Source organism: Sinohyriopsis cumingii, chromosome 15, assembly GCF_028554795.1.
Source record: "Sinohyriopsis cumingii isolate HCF-2022 chromosome 15, ASM2855479v2, whole genome shotgun sequence".
Lineage (NCBI taxonomy): Eukaryota > Metazoa > Mollusca > Bivalvia > Unionida > Unionidae > Sinohyriopsis > Sinohyriopsis cumingii.
Window position 1 is genome coordinate 15666048 of NC_142975.1, and position 24027 is coordinate 15690074.

A 24027-nucleotide genomic window follows, 5' to 3' on the forward strand; every position below is an offset into this window, starting at 1 on the left:
TTTTAAGATTGCAATCAGGTGTATTGATTCCCAGAATAAAGTGCTGAGCTAAGACAAAAAACTTGTTCTAATAAAAAGTGCATTGAGATGGCAGAATTCACGTCTACAGCTCACACTGTTATAAATGCTCAAAAGTAGTATACACAGCTCTTTCGACACTCGGTACCAGCCAAGTTACTGCGGCCCCATTAATTACTGCCATTGACAATATTAACTCTCCTGGGTTACAATACTTGCTGCTCAATCAGGCACACCGATTTAACATTAATTCCTCATGCTTCTATTGTGTCGGGTTGGAGCTCAGTAAGGATGATATGTACATCAGCTTTAGTGTTTAGTCTTTTGCTTTGTGTATTCTTAAAGTGTCAGCAGTATATAGCCTTTTGTTTCCAACCCAAAAGACAAATGTAAATATACATCACCTATATAGATATCTAATCTAAATACCTCCAATGGGGTCTAGGGGTATGCAGGGTTTTAAGTACTGATTAACATAAAATAAAGGAAGGGGCTCACTGATAAAAAAAACCACTCCAGATAAGTCATTCTGTGAGTTTGATCATTTGTTTGGTAGAGTTCCCAGTGCCTGTGAAAAATTATGGCACATTATTTGGTCCATACATACATTAGGACTAGAACCTGTGTGAAAGATATGGGTAACCAAAGCATGCATGTAGATGGAGAAAAAAAGTTCTATATTTATAATTAGCTTTTCATGCAGTGGTAATGATGTATTTAAAATCATATATATATATATATATATATATATATATATATATATATAGACACACACACACACACACACATACATACATACATACATACATACACACACACAGCAGTTTTAGATCATGCTTTTTTGTTCTCAATTAAAAAAATCTTAAATCAACAAATACAATCAGGCCCATCTTTAAGTGGATAAAAGAGGTTTCTTATATTTTAAATGAAACTGGAACTATACAATAAGTCTATTGTGAACTGTGAACCCTTTCGTTATTCCCCAAGGACCAAGTCCTATTTTCACTCAGTCTTATCAATGATTTAAAGAACATCTTTAATATCACTATTCATTCATTTTGTACTGCTCTAGTCAAACTCTCTGAACATTTGCTGGTTTTTTTCTTTCTTCAAAGGATCACTTGATCTTTGCTTAAAAAGGAGCCTTTAGTCAATATACATGTAGTCAGTACTTCCTGGAAACAGTACCAAATTGTCTAAAATAACAGCAGATAAGAAAGGTAAGAACTCCTGACACCAAAATGGTGAGTAAAATGTAAGACTATAATCCCTGATAGAATGTTTCAGATGAAATTGCTAACATGTTCAACTTTATAAGCAAAATGAGGACTTATATCTCTTGAATACATAATGTACCAAAATGACAATATCCACCTCTTAAATGTTCAAATCTACACAAATCAGGATCACCAACTCTTTGATATTTAAATCTACCCAAATGAGGACCTCCACTACTTGAATGCTTGAATCTACCAAAATGTGGACCTCCACCTCTTAAATGCTAAATCTACCAAAGCATGGGTCTTTGCTACACTGAAAAGCCTCCAAACATAGTGACTCTTTCTTACAACAAAAAATGTCACTGAAAATGAACCAATGTCTGAACTTAGAGATCGTGATCTCTACATGTTTGGAAAGTTATTATTTAATGGCACACTCAGAAGAAATATGTCAATTACTGGTACAAAAACTTTTCAGTCATCAATATAAACAGACCACTTATAAGACCCCAAAATCAATCATTAAGATGACAAGATACAAGGGCAATCTCTTGAAAAGTTCTAGATAATCAAGATTTCAAATCAATCCATTTATGCGAACACAGAAACCAAAGCTTTCAATCAAACTTCACTCAAATTTCTTATCCTTCAAAACAGAAAAACTGACATACATGGCATATCAAGCATTGATGAAAATGCCCTAAGGAGCAGAAAGAGATTTCATTTCGCTAAAAACATACAAAACATGGCAATGACTTTTACATACCCGTCCAAGAACTGTTATCTCCAAAGCACCAGACTAATAGCAAGACACACTAGCAAGTAAATAGGCAGCAGAAAAATCAATTGTAAAGCAAGTATTTACCTGCATATCTACATCAAGCGGGAACCAGTGTTATAATTTACTCATCAAGAAAGAACTATTTTTCAGGGTACACTTGTGTTTTATTTATGCCCTCTTGTAAGATGTGAATGGATGGAATGCTGAATCTAACTGACATGGAACAAAATGAATGACTACTGAAAAAGAGTTACTTGATGCATTTGTTTAAAATTTTCACCGTGGACCTGAACTCTAAAAAAAACACACTTTAAGAACAATTTATTCTTCACTCATTACATCAAACTGGTTTAGGTCAGTCTTTAAATGAAGGCCAAAAGATCTAAAATACACAACAACACTAATGATATACCATATATATACTCACTTATAAGTCATGTCCAACTGCAAAAAACAACATAGATCATGATCTGCCGTAGCATAATGCACCTGCATTCTGGGGTCTATGTTGTTTGTCCTACTGATCACTCTTTATCAACTGCACAGACCCAGATCTACCAGTGCATTATTTGATGGCATATCTGGGACTGTGCAGTTTGCAGTTGGGCATGTCTTATAAGTGATTATAGTGGGTACTCAACAGCTAAAGATTAGCAGGGATAGGACTCTAAACTTCCATATCAAATCTAGCTCGTTAAGTGAAACCATATCACAAATATTCTTTTAAATTTAATGACTAAATCCACTCAAAATACTATAACACATTAAGTGAAATAACCTCTTTAAACTGTCTATAAGAAATTGTATCCTTTATACTAACCACTATTTCAATGTTGTAATGAATATCCAACTGCATTTTTAATAGCCCAATTACTATTGAAATTGTCCAATTAATACAGAAATTAAACCCTTCTACAACCAAATTAGTACACATACTGCTTCCTTCTGTAAAGCTCATAAAGTGCATCAACAAAGTGAATTGTTCATTAGAACTCCAGATGACATTATGCTTTTGTAATGCTTATATGATTATATTACACTGGGTCACAGAAAGGCAGATTGAAAACATCTCCCTAATGCTTATATTACAGTGGGTCACAGAAAGGCAGATTGAAAACATCTCCCTAATGCTTATATGATTATATTACAGTGGGTCACAGAAAGGCAGATTGAATACATCTCCCTAATGCTTATATGATTATATTACATTGGGTCACAGAAAGACAGATTGAAAACATCTCCCTAATGATTATATTACACTGGGTCACAGAAAGGTAGATTGAAAACATCTCCCTAATGCTTATATGATTATATTACATTGGCTCACAGAAAGACAGATTGAAAACATCTCCCTAATGCTTATATTACACTGGGTCGCAGAAAGGCAGATTGAAAACATCTCCTTAATGCTAATATGATTATATTACATTGGGTCACAGAAAGGCAGATTGAAAACATCTCCCTAATGCTTATATTACATTGGGTCACAGAAAGGCAGATTGAAAACATCTCCCTAATGCTTATATTACATTGGGTCACAGAAAGGCAGATTGAAAACATCTCCCTAATGCTTGCTTAAAACAGTTACAATTACATACCTGTTCAACAGTATGCAAAAGCATGGTTTATCCCACAACTGGCAATATTAACAATAATAATAATAATAATAATATTATTATTATTATTATTATTATTATTATTATTATTATTATTAATACAGACTTCATTTAGAGAAGATAACTCAGTTAGTTACAGAACTATTCTACCTTGAGGCCTTTTATCTGTTATATACAATGTATACAGTGCCTAAGTATGTAACTTGAAATGTTAAACAGTCCGAAAGTGCTTTACCAGAACAAATTTCGTCAACAGTTAAGCTTACAAAATCTTTAAAATTTATCAAAATTTTAAGAGTATGTAGAGACATCACATCTAAAACTGAGCAAGACCTAATTTTTGAGGTAGAACTTGGAATACTTCAAAATAATTACAAATTACCTCCCTAACTCTGATATACAAATATGAAGATCTAACAGTCCAAAATTTATTAATTTTGTAAGGTAGCTCATTTCAAGAGTCATAAACAAGTCAATAATTACAATCTTGTCCTAGTTTTTTTTCTTCAAAAAAGGAGGTTTAATTACATGTTTATGCATTTTCCCAAATAACAGTACTGTAGATTTAACTACATGTTACCCCAATTTCCAAAAAAAGTAGGTTTAATTACATGTCTGTACATTTCCAAAAAAGCAGGTATAATTACATGTCTATGCATTTCCAAAAAAGCAGGTATATTTACATGTCTATGCATATTTTGTTTTTCAAAAGCAGGTTTAATTACATGTCAATGCAATTTCCAAAAACAGCAGATTTAGTTACGTCTATGTATTTGCAACAGGTAGGCTGATATATAAGGTGTCAGTCACATATTTGGGGTGTGTGGCAAAATACTAAATTCTAAGTTTTTTTCCTCAAGCAAAACTCAAGATGTACTGGTGTTCATGAATGGCACTGTTCTATTTTATACAGAACACTGCTGACAGGGAAAAAATTATTTATCATGGAGTGAGGATCAGTAGGGTTTTGCTATCTGAGTGTTACACTAATGGGTTACATTAGCTTAAACACAACAAAAATGTTCACTCATTAAAAGTCAAGAAGGGTAACAGTCACAAGGAAATTAAAATATGGGTGTAAACATGAACTATATTCATTTGAGTGTAGAAGTCTATAATTCTATATAAGTGACCAAATTCTTGCAAAATCAAGTTCTTCACCCCCAATGTTACCAATAGTTATGACCCCAGAGTTCATGTTATATCTCACAAATGATTAATCACCCGGCTTTCTATTGTATTTGCTCTGTCAGCAGATTTCATTATTCTGACAGTAATTTCTATTTCATTACAGTACAGTTTATTTAGCCCACTTTTATTGTACAGGTTGGAAAGGTACACATCCAGCCGAGTAAACATGTTAATACTTATGAGATCTACAAGTTCTTTTATAGCTATAAATTGTGCTGAATGGTCATAAAACATGTATTTGGTTTCTAACAAAGAGTAATTTGTGTATCTACATTGAAAAAACTAGGTTTAAATCAATCACAACGAGCCAATAATCTAAACCATCAAAGAAACTATTTTCAACTTAAAATTTTCAGTAGCCCCCCACCAATACGAGTGCCTCCAGTTAGCTAACCGTCTCTGCTTCTCATTGCTGAACCTAGTACCTCTATCCCCCCATGGTAAAAGAAAAAAGAACATGTACCAAAAAAATCACATTAAATATATATAATGTTCAAAAAACAACCTGAATATTCTAATTTTAAAAACAGTTCAATAGGAAATACATATATTTTTTGCTTCTGGGACTTACAATAATGGTATATTCTATTCAAAAACATTACTTACATGCAAAACTATTATTTTATATTTCAAAGACATCAAAAAACTCATTAACATCTACCAAATTACAGAAACTGTAGTGGTTCATAGATGCTCATGTTGCAACAAGAAGGGTGCAGATTTATGGTAGGTTTCTGAGTGACCAGAAGGGTACGGATTTATGGTGGGTTTTGGGCATTCTGAAGGGTGCAGGTTTATGGTGGGATTCCAGGCAACTAGAAGGTACAGCTTCATGGTAGGTCTCTGAATGATATTAAGGGTACATGTTGGTATACACTTCAGATAGTGAAGTTACAGGTATATATTAACTTAATAGCAGGAGTTACAAATCAGACTGAGAAATATACTTTGAACAGATACATTTACCTGTTCTTGAAATATGAATTTTTTGTAATGTATACAAATTCCCTGTGTGAATACAATACAAATACTTTGCATATTATTAAACTTTTGTCTGAACCATGAATAAATACATGCAGAGAGGCAATTATATACCTCTGCTGAACAGTAGGATGGAGAATTTCTATTTATAATTTTTGATGAAATCTGTGTGTAGGTGTGTGTGTGTGTGTGTGTGCGTGTGTGTATATATATATATATATATATATATATATATATATATATATATATATATATATATATATATTTGAAAAAAGAAACATATGTTTTATTATTTAACATCTAAAAAAGCTTAAATATTTACCCCAGAAGTAACAACTTTAAGAGAAAACATTCAAAAACCAACCACTTAAAGAACATGAGTCTACATACTTGATTTAGCATTGTGGCTACATCTTAATCCCCCAAAATATGCATATATATCAGGAATATAAAATTAACCTGAAGTGAACAGCTTAAGAGGAAACACTGACAAACCGGCCAATTTAAAGAACATGAGTCTGGTCATCTGTTTGATCATTCAACTAAACAGATATTTCATTTACAACTTGAATGCATTGGAAGCAACTTTCAAATATACCCTAATCTTTTCATAAACTTAAACCTCTTAAGACTATGTAATAATTTTGCAACAATCATACATTTATTAAAGCAACAACAAAACAATGAAAATAAAAATGAAAATAGGAATTTTATTCACAATATTTTCAGAAAATAAAAAAAAGTACATGCATCTGTATAATCACTGCACTGTTAAAACTGATCGATCTAGATTAAACAAGAAAAGGTCACAGGTATGCAATACACAAATTGCTGACAAAATAGAAAAGTAGTTGGTTGAAAATCTTCTCAATACAGGTATCCATGCAGATGACAAATTACAAAGGAAAACAGGTTTCAGTTGCCGAGTACAACCCCATTCAATTAAGAATCACATACCATGAACTGATTTGAGACAAGAATGTTGAAATTATCTTTCCAAATAAATGACCTACCCATTGTTTCTTTCAAACTTTGCTGTGCTATGAAACACAAACCCAAACCAAACCTTTTAAATGACCTACTAATCTGTATATCCAGAAAAAGTAATAGTGAACAGTTTTATCAAACTGAACCATATACATGTATGTATGAATGTATGTATGTATGTATGTATGTATGTATGTATGTATGTATGTATGTATGTATCTCTCTCTGTGTGTGTGCAGGCATGCGTGCATATTATGTACGTACATATGTATGTATGTATATAGTTCTTTAACAGCATGCAATTTAATGAAATAAAAAACAGGCTTGCATGTGATTTTTCACCTCCTAAATTGGTCAATATACTCTTTTCATGACAAGTGTTCATTGACCTTTAAATAATTTAATGATGAAACAAGTTTTTAAAAATTTTCAATTATGTTATTATTGAAATTCATGGCTTCATATTAATAAAAAAACCTGACCATGAGCACACGCACTTTAACTTGACTCAGATATTTGATGCCAAAAAAAAAGATCATAAAGTGAAATTTATTTAAACAAAAATATTTATTCACAAGTGTACCAATAGTATATTATATATAAAACCCATTTCTGAGTTACAATGGCCTTGATCATTGACCTTTGACCTGAAAATCATTATGCCTCCTTATTTTAAATGCAAGCCCTCAACAAACATTTTGACAAATTACTGATAAGTGATCTATAAATAGAGATTTGTTGCAGAAAAACATTTATCATCTTGCAAGCAGTGACCTTTGACCTTAATCTTTGACTGTTTAACCCCAAGTGCAAGCCAACCACAAAGTTTAGCCCAAGTCTGACATGTAGAACTAACATTACTTTGTGTAAACCAGTCTTCCTTAATCAGTCACAGTGACCTTCACCTTTGAAATTTTGACCCAAAAATCAAAAAGCTTCTTTCTTACCCAATATCTGACTCTGAGTGTGCACTATGAGACATGTAATTTAAAGGAGCAATATTTGAGTCAGAGTAGGCACTCTGTGACAAGTAATTAAAGGAGCAATATTTGAGACAGTGTGTGTGCTTTGCGACAAGTAATCTAAATGAGCACTTAGAGACCTGTACTCTAAAGGAGCAATATTTGAGTCAGTGTGCACTTTGAGACCTGTGATTTAAAAGAGCACTTTGAGAAATGTATTCTAAAGGAGTACTATTTGAGTGTGAGCATGCACTTTGAAACAACATTTAAAGGAGCACTTTGAGACATGTAATCTTAAGGAGCAATATTTGAGTTCATGTGTGCACTATTAGACATGTGATCTACAGGATACAATAGTTGAGACTGGAAGTGCAGTAATGTATAAGACTTGTCAAAACTGGGCCCAGTACATGTATCATTTTGCTGAGAAGATATCAATCAAAATGTGGAAAAAGTGATTATGGAGTGAAAACCTGACTTTTTGATGAAAAAGGTACAAGTCTGACTCATGAACATCATATACAGTATTGCTAATGAAATCCTGTCAACTTGAACAGAAACTACCATTTATATGTACATAACCAAACAAGTTCACAATTTAATGTCTGAATAATTTGAGAATTCTGAATCACCACATAATTAACATGAATATACTGAGTCATAGTTTTGTTATTTAATATATTATCAAATGGCTGATTTCAAAATAATAAATTTAGCTCACATTTACAAAGCATATGAGGATATATCTTGCTTCCCTGTTAAGTTCTGATTTTAAAATGTACGTAATTTATAGAGAAATTGACAAGTACGTGCAACTCTGGTGAAAAGATGCAAAAATGATGGTTATATTATACAGTAAAGTTCCACACGTGCAGATTCCCACCCAATTTTACCTCATCCAATGTGGCACGATGTCGGGGGTAGTAAGGTCTAACTCGTGATAATGGAGACGGTATACGATAACTTGCCATGTTAAATACTGTAGTCAGACCAGGAACAGTCTGAAGACACTAGTATATTCCTGAACACGGAGATTGACACTGTCAACTAGAGCACAGCTCAAAATCATATCTAGCAAGAACGAACTATGAAATATACCAAAGTGGGATAGTATGACAGTTCTACAGGCTAATTTGAGGGTAGGGTATCAAATCACATTCATTTTTAATCAATGTATACACTCTTCTATTGTCAGAATTTTTACATATGCTCTTGACACTGCCTTGGTTGCATTGTTCATAAAAAGACCTATGTCAAAAATATTCCACAAAGTATATTTCATTTAATTTCTGGCATTGTGAGTGTTAGTAGATAAAACAGTACAAATGACTGAATTGCCTGGCTTACTGTAGCTTAACAATAGGGGTCATATACACTGTAATAATAAAGCCAAACTATCTGGGGATTTAAATCCACTCGCTGACAGGTGGCTGTTTGACATGTTCAGACATGAGACTGATTCCCGCTCTTTTGCACAACTCATTCTGCATAGTTCAATATGACCTGATATGAGATGAGCAAATGATCCTAAGATATCTGAATTCTCTGTTTTACATTACGCCTGTACTTTCATACACAAGAAAGTGAATTTTTTAACAATGGGGCAGAAAAAGATTAAAAACAGGTGCCAATTTGGCTTTAATAACAAAATAAATAGAGTGTTTCTGTAAGTAACATAAGGATTGCTCTGAAATTATATTAGGTCCTCATTATAAAGGCCCTAAGTATGTTTCTGCCCCTTTTAAAACACAATTAGTAACAGGGATCTAACCTAATTGGTCAAATTTTGTTTTATCATTGCTACAAAATTTATTTCACTTTCTTCTGGTTTTTGCATAAAAAACAGAATAATAAAATCATTTCACATCAATAAATGCTCTATTTTTGTGCTTTAATGCAGAACTAGAACACATTTCTTGTTATAACATCCCTCAAAGCAAGGATGCTTCATTTAAAATGCAGATCAGTTTTTGTGTTTCCAATTGCTATTTATGGTTGTTCTGATTTAAGCAGTATATTCTACAACCATTAAAAACCACATTTCCCAGCTCACTGTACATAAATTTGTAACAAGAAAAAGGCAAAATCAGCCTATAGGTAAATTGTCTGAATCTATTATAGAGATTGGTCAATGGGTGGGGCTGGTCAATGGGTGGGGCCAAAGTCCTGTAAATGAAAACATGGACTGCAGGTCTTCTTAATATAAACTTCAATGCCAGGTTTATATTAAGCCCAAAAATACCTGGTTAGAGCTATGCTGTGGAAACCAAATTCATGAGGCTGGGTGACTAGGAGGCATAACTCCTGTAATGAACCTAAGAAACATTCAACATTAAATACGTTCGATGTCTCATTAATGTAATGGTGCAAGTTAAATTTCGGTTGAAATCCAACAGGCCTTGGTAAAGTTCTGCTGGAGAAATGAAAGGATAATGAACAATCTGGAGGCATTTATTTGTGAAAATAAATTTATTAGAGTCATTTTAATATAAAGTTGCAATCCAAATGTGGTTGAAGCACACAATACTCTGTAAAGTTATGCTTTGAAAACCAAGCCAGGAAGTCAGGCAATCAGGGGCCACAACTCCTGCAAATGATATTATAGAAGACCGAAAACCAAATTAATTCAAGTTCTCCTCAATAAAAAGCTACATATAAAATATACTTAAATCCAACATTTCCAAGTCAATTTATCAGGTGGAAACCAACTTGATGAACATATACAGCAAGACAGACAGAGCATAATTACAATATGACCCTACCAATCTCATCAAGCTGGGCCCTAATGACCCACAACTGCATATTTTCTAAGAACATAGTCAAAAGGTCATAAGATAGACATACAGATAAAACCACTCAACCTTAAGCAAAGAAATCTGTGAATGACTTTGTCTATATCTGATTTAGCGGCTGCTTCTAAAACAATGTTAAACAGTGCTTTGAAAAATTTTCAAAAAATTTCTTGTGCAGTACAGCAGAAATCAGAAAAATAGTTTTTCTTGTGTAAAGAAGATTGTTCAGAGGGCTAAAGAAAACACAAGTTTATTGCAAAATAATACTTTACAGAGATTGCTGTGACCCAGGTACTAATCAGATAGATATCAGGAGGCTAAGATATGAAAAGCAAATAGTGGTGACAAATACTAAACTCTTCAGTGAAGAGCTGATCAAATATATATACAGTATAGGGCAGTGTGTACAGAATATATAAAAAACCATGTACCACCGAGACTTTCTGAAGCGAGATCTGAATATTTAACCAGCTGATTTAACATGAACATTATTATTTGTACACCAGTAAAAGCTCCCCTGAGATGTAAGAAATGGAATCATTTTCTGAATTAATTATATCATATACGTACACAGTCAGATAACGTAGTTCTAGCCTTTATTAGCTATTAAAGAGGTTGCTAAAAAACCTATGTTAACCATAAATTATGTCCTCAGTGAAACATACTAAATCATTCAACCTGCATCATCTACTATGATATGGATATTCTCAAAGGTAAAAGTAAATAGAGACATAAAATCTGTCAATACCGATGCTAATCGCAACTAATTGAATTTTTGCATCTGCAGTATAACATCCAAAGGGTTTATCTCACACAGGGTCAAGATGTAAATTAGTAAATTGTATAGTATCATCATTATATTAGAAAATGTCTAAAATGACAATTAGTATAAGCAAAAATTCAGTCAAATTTAAGTACTTTTCCATAATGCAATAAAAAAAACCAAAATAATACAACATAATAATCAGCAATTTATGGTCTAATTATTTCTGTTAGTTTATGAATTTTATCTTATACCAAAGCATTTTCACTGCTCTATTCCTTAATAACTCCTTAGAGCAATTTAATTAAATCAAAGTTTATTTGTAGTAATTTTCATTAAAATTAGTGACTCTCTAAGAACTGATTCTGAATCAATGTTCTTATTGCAGTTCAATACAAAAAAAACAACCTGCAAACAATATACATCTGATATACTAATTAAAACTATTTTGCACACCTTGCTGGTAACGTAAATACATTAACTAGTTTACAAGTCACAGGCAACTATTTTTATTTTAATAAAAACTGTATGTAATTTAAATGTTTTCTTCATAACCTTTATAAGTAAAAACAATACTGCTTATGAAATTATACTGCATTATTAAACTAGATTTTGAAGAGTTGTCTCCCTTTCCAGTCACTAAATCTTTAGGTTTGCAAAAGGTATCAAAGATCTCATTTGTAGAAGAAAGACAAGAAGGTATTTATCATACAAATTTTGACCATTAAGTCAAGATACATCCAAATGACAAGTAAAGATACATCCATATGACAGGTCAAGATACATCCAAATGACAAGTAAAGATACATCCATGACAAGAAATATACATCCATATGACAGGTCAAGATACATCCCAATGACAATACATTATACATTAATACAGTAGTAGTATGTAAAGGAAAAATAAATGAGTTTATACCGAATCTTTTGAAGTATCAGTTAATTTATTTTCAAATTTAAAAGTTCAAATTCTTTGTAAGACAAAATAATATCAGTAATTTATGATGGACATCATCTGTAATGGCCTGATTGCTGTATCCATTTTTCACAGAATTATTTAATAGCAATTACTGGTTTGGTTCAATTGGCCAAACTGATAATCATAATGTGATCATACCATACTTAGTTAGAGACAATTCATGATTTTACACTCATAAAACGATTCCGGTTCTAATATGCAATTAGTCGAAAAACTTAAACATGCATAATCACCACCTAAATCAACCACAACAAGTGATTATACATAAAACGAACTCTTATTTCTATTGAAATTCAATTAGAATGTAATCCAAGAATATAATACATTCACATTAATTTAGCAGCATTTATGAAATTACTGTCAAACTACATCATCAATAATGGATAAAACAAATCAGCAGTAAAATCTGCACAGTTATCAACCAAGTATAATAAAGATAATTTCCAAGGTCATTCACCATAGAATTTGTATCAGACAGACAATTTCCAAGGTCATTCACCAGAGAATTTATATCAGACAGACAATATCCCCATGCAACTCATTGGGATTTAATTATGTGATTTGCAGTCTGTATACACTAAAAGTTCTGGATTAATCACAAAATAAACTTATAAATATGTGTCAGGGCTAAAATTCAATATGACCGATTGTGTAATAAAACATAAGTAAAGTTAATGCAAGCTATCCTTAACTGTACATGAGGCTTAATTAAAAAATCAATAAACATGGTTGTCTGGTTCATATAGTCTTTGAAATCAAATTAAATTTGTGAACTTAAGTTACAACTGAACTTATCTTATGGTAAATCTGAGAACATTAAGAATAATCATAGCATCGCATCGACTACAACAAAAGTTTATGGATAATCGATTACAATGTATTCACATTAATGGTCTACTACACGAATCAAAGAAGAAAATCAAGATCTCTGACATAATAGAATACCTGACAGATGGCAATATGAGGTCATGATTTGTCAAACTTTCACTTCACCAGTAAAATGACAGCAACTATAAGTTTAAGGTGAAAACATTCATTTTGGAACATAACAAGTCCAATGATAATGCCATTCATTTGGAACATGTCATGTCTCATGATGATGCTTTTCGAACAATCATGTCTAATGATCATGCCTTTCACTGAAATATATCATGTCTAATATTAATGCTGCATAACAAAAATTGCAGTGCTTTATTTGATAGGTTACTAAAATTAAGTGGGCCAGGAATTTCAAAGGTCACCAGAACATGAACAATTTGCTACTCCATCTGACTGACCAATTACAAGGTTGATCTCAATTTTAATCAGACTCCTATCAAATTTGCTAGTGTATTACAGATCCAGCAGCTAATGGAGATGACCCAGATGTGCTGTAGCATCATGTAATAACCTCTTTATTTTGGGGATGGGTGGGTGGGTGTGTCTCCTTATAATTTCATTCAAGTGTAACTTTATGGCAAACCTGATACTGATATTTTATTTCAAAAAAATTTAAGCACAAGCTCAAGTTCAGAGTCCAAAAACTTCACATCTTGAGCTAAATGGGGCTAGAAAATAACTTCCTGTATTTTCTTTACATGTCTATGAGTACAAGGCATGTGTCAGTAATTAGTTTGAGTCTGTACTTCTGTATACATGAATGTGTTTTTATGTATCTGTGAATGTGTGAGATGGATAGTGACTAATTACCCTCAAAGTAAATAACTTATTTTATGTCAATGAATTATCCTTGTTAAAAATTATTTTTTATTATTATTATTATTATTATTATTATTATTATTATTATCAAAGAGTCAATTAGTGTAAAAACTACTCCTATCATAAAGAAAAGTGCTGCAAAAAGTCAACAGAAAATTATAATCTCATTTTGGAATGTACTATTCAAAAATCGCATTATGTAACAATTACTTTTTTCTCAAAACCTGCCATGCACATTATATTCATATGCCTGTTTTACAAAATAAGGTTACTGTGAACAAATCATATACACAGACGACAGATTTTATGAGCAAAATACTTCATGAATTTAGTGTAAAGACTGATATGGTACGGTATATACAGGAGTTCTTAGCACATCAAAACAATACTGGCTATATGGTGTGGATTAAAAGGAAAGATATATATATATATATATATATATATATATATATATAAAACAAATACTACAACACAATAAAAGGTAACTACTGATGTTAAACCTATGTAAAAGGTACATAAAATAAATAATATAAATGTCTAAAGTAAATATTCCTTAAAATATAGTGACTCCTCATAGACATTCAGTCAATCTACAGTAAGAAAAAATCTATTTTTTAAAATAACTTCATACCAGGTATTTTTGCACACATATAATACAATGAATTTGTTGACAGGTTAAGACATTTACATGTAAGGTTGTACAAATTCAGAGACAGCCAACAATTCTTATCTGCCATGAAAAATTCAAGCCATAAAGCATAGTGAATGTGCATTGATTTGTGCAAATTTAATTATGCTTTTATTGCTATGTACAGGATCTCCTTAATGGGCCCTGGCTGGTCAAGCGGACTTAGGCACTAGCCTTTACCAATCACTTATATTTTCCCTCTGTCCATGTGGGTTTTCAAGTCTCAGGCTTGGCAAGCATGGTTATGTGAGAAAACTTGCACATATAAACCAGTGGGTCAGTGGTTTTTCCCAGAATTTCCCTGGGCTCTTCCTCCACTAGATATACTGGCGACTATGTGCTGAAATATGGCATTAAACCCAAATAAACCATCCTTCTTAAAAACTATGATACTAACTTCCATGATTTTTATTGGTAAAAGCTATGATTTTGTTCACCTTCAATATGAAATATGGCTTTGGTGAATCTGCTACCTATTTTTGCAACTTTTACACATTCTATCAGCACGGCCTAAAATATCCTAATGTCCAGAAACATGCTGTAGATGTTTCCCAAGTTTCTGTTCTTTTCAAAAAATTACATTTTTTCCATCACCTGTGAATACACGCCCAAAATGGACATTTTTTTTTTAACGTCATGCTGTTTTTCAACAAAGAATGTTAGTATTTCCTTATATTAGTAGAACAGAGTGCTGTCAGTATTCTTACGGAAAATTTCATCACAAATTTTTTATTGTATTTGTCAAAAGTAAAGGTAGAAAACTGGTAGATATGTCAATAAAAATGTGGAACCTGTACTTCATTATGCTTATTTATATTCTTGTTACCCTCTTCTAGTTATGCCTTATGGCTGTAATTATTAGGAAAGATTTCATTATTATTTTACTGAATTTCATATATAAAGGTTAAACTATTGTTTTAAATGCTGCTGAAACCAAAGAAATGTCAGAGTGGAGTCTTCATTGTTTTTTTACGGCATATTCACTGAAATAAAAACTGGTGCGGAAATTTTGTTTTAGTCCATAACCACTCACAGTTTTCCTATTTTGAAGACACCCACAACAGTTTTATTAATTTTGGTTATACATACTGTGGGTATGATTTCAAAAATATACAAGTCATGGATATATTTTTCAGCAATATTTCATGACTGACGAAACATGGTTACGGACTCTACCAAAAACTATAGTGTCCATAACCTGAAAATATATGTAATAGTTCTGGAGCCATTTTTCAAAACTTGAACCATATCAAACTAAAACTTTCCATATCATTAGTATTGCATCATCTTTGGCTGAAAATATTCCATGTTACAGGATGATGCAACAATTTCCTTATGTAATACTGCATCATTAATTGTTTGTCTGCAAAAAATGAAAATGAAATCCTTTGTATTTACATCCAAATAATACATTCCAGCAGCCTTGGCTTCAACCTAGTCACTCAGAAGCATGGAGGGATTCCTCAACATCATTACCGACAAAAAATTATCTGTCAAAGTTGAAATAATGGTAATTATGAAAGTGAAATACGGTACCAATATTTTCTGTTGAGTCAGTAACCTATATCAGACTAATGAAATATAAATGTTTTATGTCATTATTATACACAAATGCTAAAATTAAATTTTGTTTGTTTACTAAATTGAAAATAGCAAAATTAAATGAGAAGTTAGAATAAAAGTAATTATGTGGAGGCTATTCCAGTCTGAAGCCAGGACTATCTGTAGTCATCTGAAGTCATCAAGGTGTAGTCCGGCAAACATATTCATACCAGAAATTATTGACATAATTAGAGTCTGAATTTCAGGTGAGGTATATGAAGAAAGTTGGAAACTGTTACATCTGGTCTGAGTTGGATCAAAAGGACATATCAACTGAACCAAAGGAGCATCTTGCTGGGACACGGACAGAGCCAGTTCTTGTCTTTGAATGGGGACATTTCAAGTTCAACAACATTGAACTCAATGCAGTTATGAGTGAGCAAATGAAAATCCACAACATGTCTATTTGAAGTAGATGCAAGAACATAACATTATGCTCCCATTAAAAATGATGCCCTATAATACATGGAACTATGTACATGTGTACACCCTTTCTAACAGGTATGAGAAGTTAGTACTAAATGTGCAACTTATCAATAAAAGTTATTTTTGACATGGAAGACAAGTACTTTCACTGTGCTACCTTTTACTTTTCTATATCTGGTGTTATCCAATACACGGTAGTGTCCGTAATCTTCACGCAACAAGATCAAGTGGCTATATTGTAAACCTGAATGACATTGTACAGGAAATGTTTTGAGAATTATTTCATTGTTCGAATATATTCATTACAAACTTAATTTCAGAAGTTTAGCATTATACTGAAAGCTTGTCATTATAATCTGATATGAAAGGTTCATAATTTCAGTATTGCAAGAATGTTAATGAACTCTAGATAATAACAAATGTACCAATCTTCCAAGATTTCATTATCTTTTTCAATTTCTGTTTAATAAAGGAATGAAAGAGATTATTTGTGCAGAACATGTCAAAAAAGGTTTATTTATTTCATGAATTATGTAGTGTCCGTAAGTGTTTGGACCTTTGTCTTGTACATTCATTTAATTTTTTTCATATGCAGTTCTGGAACTAGAACATGTGGTTGATTATTGCCGATAGGTTCAAACAACGATATCAAAGCAATATTTTCCATTTCCCTTGACCTTGTTAATATATTCAGATAAAGGTATGTTCCATTAAAATAGTGTTTCAGCAGGTGTTGAAGAGAGAGTATGGTTTTATTCGCTTATGACCTACCTAGTCACATAAAAGTTATTATTTTTGTTTTTAATGAGTTCAAGTTTGTTATATTACACAAAATTAAATGTTCAAGAAAAAACCATGACTGACGTTGCTTTTTATATTCACCCTGAAGTGTTCATAACCAGAAAATTCTCTACCTCCAGCAAACAAGAAAAACAAAAACTTGCCATTTCCTCTTTAATAAACCATTAAATTTTCAAAGGTTCAAAGTGTTGAACTTCCAAAATTAAGTTGTTTCAACAGAATTTGTGAAGTTGAAATTTGACCCCCATCTGCAACAAACACATCTGGGCCAAATACTGTGATTTACCCGAAAATCTATGCTCAAAACTGGTTCATGAGTACAGGTGGGAAAAGATCATTATAAGTGCATGTACATGTACTATATACAATATCTATCGAACAGATTAATACCTGTATGCAAAACTGCCTGATATTATTAACTTAACCAATAATACTTTATTGCCAGGATATGGTTTGCCTGTGCTATTAATTATTAAATCAGTTAATGTCAACAGCATGGTGCAATTTAATGATAATCAAAGTGACCTGACTTAAATAAATAGTAGGCTGTAGGTAAGTCTGACAAATGGAGACAAGGTTAACACAAAGAACCAATTAGTTCTAAATGTCATTTACTGAAAACCCCACAAATCAATATACATATATCATTGGAGGCTAGCACAGCATAGTTTGGCAAATAACCTTATTAATAATGTGTTTTAAAATATATTCCCAGTATTCCTCTGCTTTTTTCTCAATGCCACCTTTCGTCCCAAACATGTAAGAACTGGCTCCAAGACCAATTTTTAGTTTTATATCTAATTCATATTTTGATGTCCAGTAAGTGGATTCATGGTTGCATGGAGATCTCAATAGTTTCCAAGTTATGACCTTTGGGCTATGTCAACCAGGGGTGGGGATGGACCCTGGGTTCAATATCAGTTACTTATCTGAATCTGTCTTCTCATGTCCCATAAGTTTAGACAAAATATATAGTTACTGGCTGTAGGTCTCAATGGTTTCAAGGATTTGCCCCAGAAGCCACAACTCTATGACCCTGCAGCCTCACTGTAACTTCAAGCTGACATATTGACAATCGAGTCAATGACCACATGTACCAAGATACTCAAATGTCCAAAAGCATTATGCACATATGCAGATCTCCCCCAATCATACCCCAAGGTTTCAAGTCTAGTTCTTGAACCATGTACCATATAGACTCGCTTATGAGTCCAACTGCAAACTGCACAGACCCAGATCTGCCATCATATAATGTCACGGCCGATATGGTTCTGTGCTGTCTGTTTGGAGTAATCAGTAGAAGAAACATTATAGACCCTTAAATCTGCTGGTGCTTTATTATATGGCAGATCTGGATCTTTGTTGTTTGCAATTTGACTTGAATTATAAACAAGTATATATGGTACCCAAAGTCATGTGACATTGCTACTACACGTACAAAAAAACTCACAAACAGACAGAATTAGATAGTCCCAACCTTTTTCATGAAAGGTTAAAGTATAACAATTAGGAATGGAAAATATTATTTGTTAAATTTGTATTCTCTGTACAGGCAGTTTCCCAAACAGTTACACCTTATCTAAGGCAAGGCATTTGTATTTCACTCATTGTACAAGAAGTTATAAATATCGCAGTTCTACTTTCCCAATTGATGCTTAATAATCTGCAGATCCTGCAAGAAATATGTTAGTAGAAACTACTGCATGTTTAATTTGCTTACTTTGGCTATAAAAAAACATGAAGAGACCTATGCAATTGTTACACCCCATGAATATTTTACAGGTACCAAGCACACGCACTGTATCCCATGTCATTCCACATGATTTCCACAATAACAGGACAGTGTACAATATCGTATGACATGCTTTTTGACAACAGTAATGTTCTTCCCATTACAGTATTAAAAATTTATTCTATTTATTGCATGCCAACTTGACGTGATTATACTGCCCACAAAAGTTTTTCAGTATATGTCTGATCACTTACAAGTACAGCCCAGCTGCAAACCACACAGAAAGAACCAGAATTGTCACTGTGTAATTTGCCAGCAGATCAGGGTCTATACAGTTTGTTGGCAGTAATGAGTAGAACAAATGAACAGATCCTGATCTACCAGCTCATTACACGATGACGGATCAAAGTTGATACAGTTTGCTGTTAGACTCACCTTATATGGGAGTATACATGATATACATACCATATTACTAGTGCTGATAAATGCAGTATCATGTGAGCGCTACTCATGGGCCATAATGGTCATTAAACATGCCAAAGATCTGTTTACTGTGTCACATTAACATTCAAATAAGAACTCTTTATCTCCAATCATAATTGAGAGATTTACTTAAGTTTAAGATCTTTAAGAGATGTCTGTCAGATTATCTATACCATGTACACTTCATGCTAATCAAATTATAAAAAGAACAAAATCTAATTGCATATTGCAAGTCCGACTTGACATTACTGTATACCTTGCAAATACAATAAACTTTATCAGTCATGATCTTGACTGCTCCAGTAGCCTCAGTTAATCACATACTATAGACTTGTACTTTATTTAATCACATACTAAAGATATGTACCTTATTTAATCACTTACTAAAGATATGTACCTTATTTAATCACATACAAAAGATATGTACCTTATTTAATCACATACTACAGACTTGTACCTTATTTAATCACATACTACAGACTTGTACCTTATTTAATCACATACTACAGAAATGTACCTTATTTAATCACATACTAGAGATTTGTACCTTATTTAATCACATGCTAGAGACATGTACCTTATTTAATCACATATTACAGATATGTACCTTATTTAATCACATACTACAGACCTGTACCTTATTTAATCATATACTACAATCTTGTATCTTATTTAATCACATACTACAGATATGTACCTTATTTAATCACATATTACAGATTTGTACCTTATTTAATCTCATAATACAGACTTGTATCTTATTATTGTTATCACAAGTGTTTGTGCAGGATGGCTAAGCAAAACATCGACCGACAATTTTAAATGTTTCACTAATGGTAGAAAATGGAAGGCCCTGATAAAAAAATCAAATGCTTTCCTTCAGTGATAAAATAAATTTTTAATTATTCATAAAAACAATAACTTAAAGTCATTCCTTCCGATACATTTGTTTCATTGATTAAAATGACCAATAACTGTCGATGTCATGACCATGTTGAATTCTTGCCAACATTCAAGCAGCATATTATACAATACAAATCATATACTCTTCTACCAATTCACACGGCTAAGAAAACATGAAAAGACCAAAGGTGATTTAGTTGAATGTAATCAAGATTTTCTGCAAAAGAATTGTACTGCTGCTTAACAAAAGAGTATCATTTATTTACTATTCAGCATTGCTTGCGAGCTAATACAACATCAAAAATCAGTTGGAACATTACCAAAACTGTTCTTGTTCTGTTGAGAGAAAGAAAAAAATACCTTATGTAATTTTATTGTAGTAAAAGTATAATGCTGTTTTTTGGCAACCATCTCTTACAAACTTAACTATTTAAAGCACTTAATCATGCAAGATATACAGATATGTCAGATTTATTGACAACAACTCTGTAAAGGTGAGTGCATCAGTACATGGTATGCTCCAATTTTTTGTTTAAAAGCTACGATTATAAAATTATATCCTTTAACACAGTTCATGGGTTACATAATGACTAAGGTGATTTAGTAATTAACTGGCAATGAAAGAGCAAATGAGACGAAGTAACAGAAACCTGCTTGGCTGGAACTGAAGCTTTTGTTTATGATATATCACAATGAATATAAAACCATGGCTGGAACATACCGGTAAGCTGTTGTTTATCACAATGAATATAAAAAGGCCTTACCATTATATACATTAATTTTGAACAATAAATAACGATGCTACATAAACCACTTTTCTTAGTTTAGTTAGTGAAATATCTAAACATATCAGATTATCATTGTGTCCATATATACTCACTTATAAGTTGGATCCAACTGCAATCTGCAGATTCAAATCGGCCATTGCATTGGAATAACAAGTAGAACAAACAACACAGATAGACATTGATCTGCTGATGCATTATGCAATGGTAGATCAGGGTCTCTGATGTTTGGAGTTGGGCCCAACATAATTATAGGCCAGTATTAAATGCTAGGCACAGTTAACTGTATCTATATTGGTGAATTTAATTTTTTTTCACAGAACTGGTGTATTCTGGCAAACAGAACAAGGTTTTGGCAATTTATGCTGGCTTTATGCCTATAATTTGACATAAGTTGTTTTGTTTTGTTTTATATAATGATAAAAGAGCAATAAAGTCATCATAAAATTCGTGCATTAAATTCACAATGGGAATGAACATTGTATTCTTTTTCACATACTCATCAATTTTTTTATTTAGCCTCAAAAGAATCGATGACAAAAACTGTCATATAAACATGAATCAAATCTTAAATGGTTACGGCATGTTTTGGCTATAACGTCTTTGATACATGAACATAAACATTATCAGGAAGTTGAAAATCAACGTGTTTCAAGATTTATAAAGAAATATTTCGCATTTCATTATAGGACATCATAACCATACAACTATTGAAGTTAAATAATTATTTCATTCCTGAATACATAGTGGCTCATCTAAGAAATCTGCATATCATCACATTATGGAGGGCTTCCATTCATTTCAAAAACTAAGACAACAAGATCCTCCTTGCTTGGAATTTTTGCCCCATTAGTTGCATCAGGAAGTCACATACACCATTACTATCTCATAGATTAGCAGACATATTAAGTGCAAAAAATAAAGTTGCTGATAGATGGTCAGATAAAAAAAGGAAGTAAAAATGATCAAAGCTTTGTTTTTTGTGCATATGTGCCACCTCCACCCCTAATCCACCCCCACCCCCCAGTCAAGAAAGAATAAATATAAAATTATTACAATCATCAACAAATGCTGGACTAAGCTGAAGCTCTTTAGTTTTAAATCATCATTCTTAAGATCATTTTTATTTCTAAAAATTAACAGCAACTGTCATTTATAGTCACAAAATTTTCACTTCTTCATAAACAATTTCAAAAATCCCAACAAGTCACTCATAAATAAGCTACCTTTTTTGTACACAAACTAGCAAAATATTTATTTCTTTCAGTTGCCAAATCAGGAGTTATTCTGTCTATCCCCACACCTTTTAACTTTAAAATACTAAGCTTTTACTAAAAGCAGTAATGTTGTCACTTTCATCAAACAACTATCCCCTTATAGGTCTGACCTCTCTCGAACACCAAAAAAAACCAACAATCCTTGATTTCTACAAGTAACACAGGAAATGGTTATGTATGCTCTCCGCACTTATAAATGTGGCTAAGGGGATGACTAATAATGCATCATGGCTGTGTGACAATCTGCCTGTATAGCATGATCAACAAATATTATGGAGATTATATCTTGACAAATGTGTAGCAATAAAATCCTCAACCACTTGCTGACATCTTATAGATTTAAAAAAATGGACTCTCATTTTTTGGTGTACAAGCACAAAAATCCTGTCATTAATGAGACTTCCTGAAGTGATAAAATCTGCTTTCCTGGATCAAAAACTGGACATGTTATATCCAGAAATCCCTTACAGAAGCCCTGTGTTTAGCCTTAAATTTGAACTGGCAACAAGTTTCTACCCATCTGAAGCACCCATATGTCCCCAAAGCTACTAACAAATTGCAAACCTCCAATGCCTTCTATCATAATCAAAACCATCAACTGTAGTCTATATTCAAACCATCTAATTCTTAGGTGAATTCTGATTATCAAGGTTTTAGGAGCCATTAAAAATCCCATGCAAGTCTTATCAGAATAGGAGGAATAAATAAGCATGTTCAACAAAGAAATAAGATGTACATGAATGAGATCAAAGCCATCATCTTGAAAAGAATTCCAATCACCTTTACATTAATTAGGTATTCTTTGTATTAATAAAGCAATAAACTCTTTTCATCGTATCTTGAAAAAAATATTCCTGGAATTTTCTTTTCCTGGGCAAACATGGTCTACTCTATTCTTTGTCACACTTTGTTTTGATTAAATTTCAAACACAAAGCAATGTCAATCTGAATGAAATGTATTAACATTTTTATTGACAAGGATTGTTTGGTTCAAATATTATTGTAGCTCAGGAAATGTCGAACTCAAGGCAAGATTATTTATTATTTTAAAAGTATAAAATACCAAAAATCTGCACTACCAAAAAATCAACAACCATGTATATAAAGTAGGAAGAATTTCCATTAAATAAAGCACTTGTTAACAATTTAGTCTTTATCTGCAAGTCCAAAACAACTGTACTGATTAATAATAATAATAATAATAATAATAATAATCAAATGATGCCAAAAGGCATTTTACTCTCAGCAAAGAAATGGACTACATTGATCACTCACTATAAAGCACCTCAGTATAGCACTATCCCTAATATAACATGGATATAGTCATACAGCTCATTATAAC

The 24027-nt window shown here is 32.3% G+C and overlaps 1 protein-coding gene across 10 annotated transcripts in view; it reads right to left on the reverse strand.

The window, feature by feature from the left end:
• The window catches only part of LOC149781304 (uncharacterized), a 217722-nt gene that overhangs the window by 109026 nt on the left and 84669 nt on the right, over positions 1–24027 (reverse strand). Inside the window, exon 1 of one of the 10 annotated variants that reach the window (XM_089935402.1) lies at positions 8650–8757. The exons of the other annotated variants lie outside the window; for them this stretch is intronic. Coding sequence (XP_089791528.1) covers positions 8650–8727 — 78 coding nt within the window. The 5' untranslated portion in view covers positions 8728–8757. Of the gene's footprint in view, positions 1–8649; positions 8758–24027 lie in introns of those variants that run through there. 10 annotated transcript variants of the gene reach the window in all.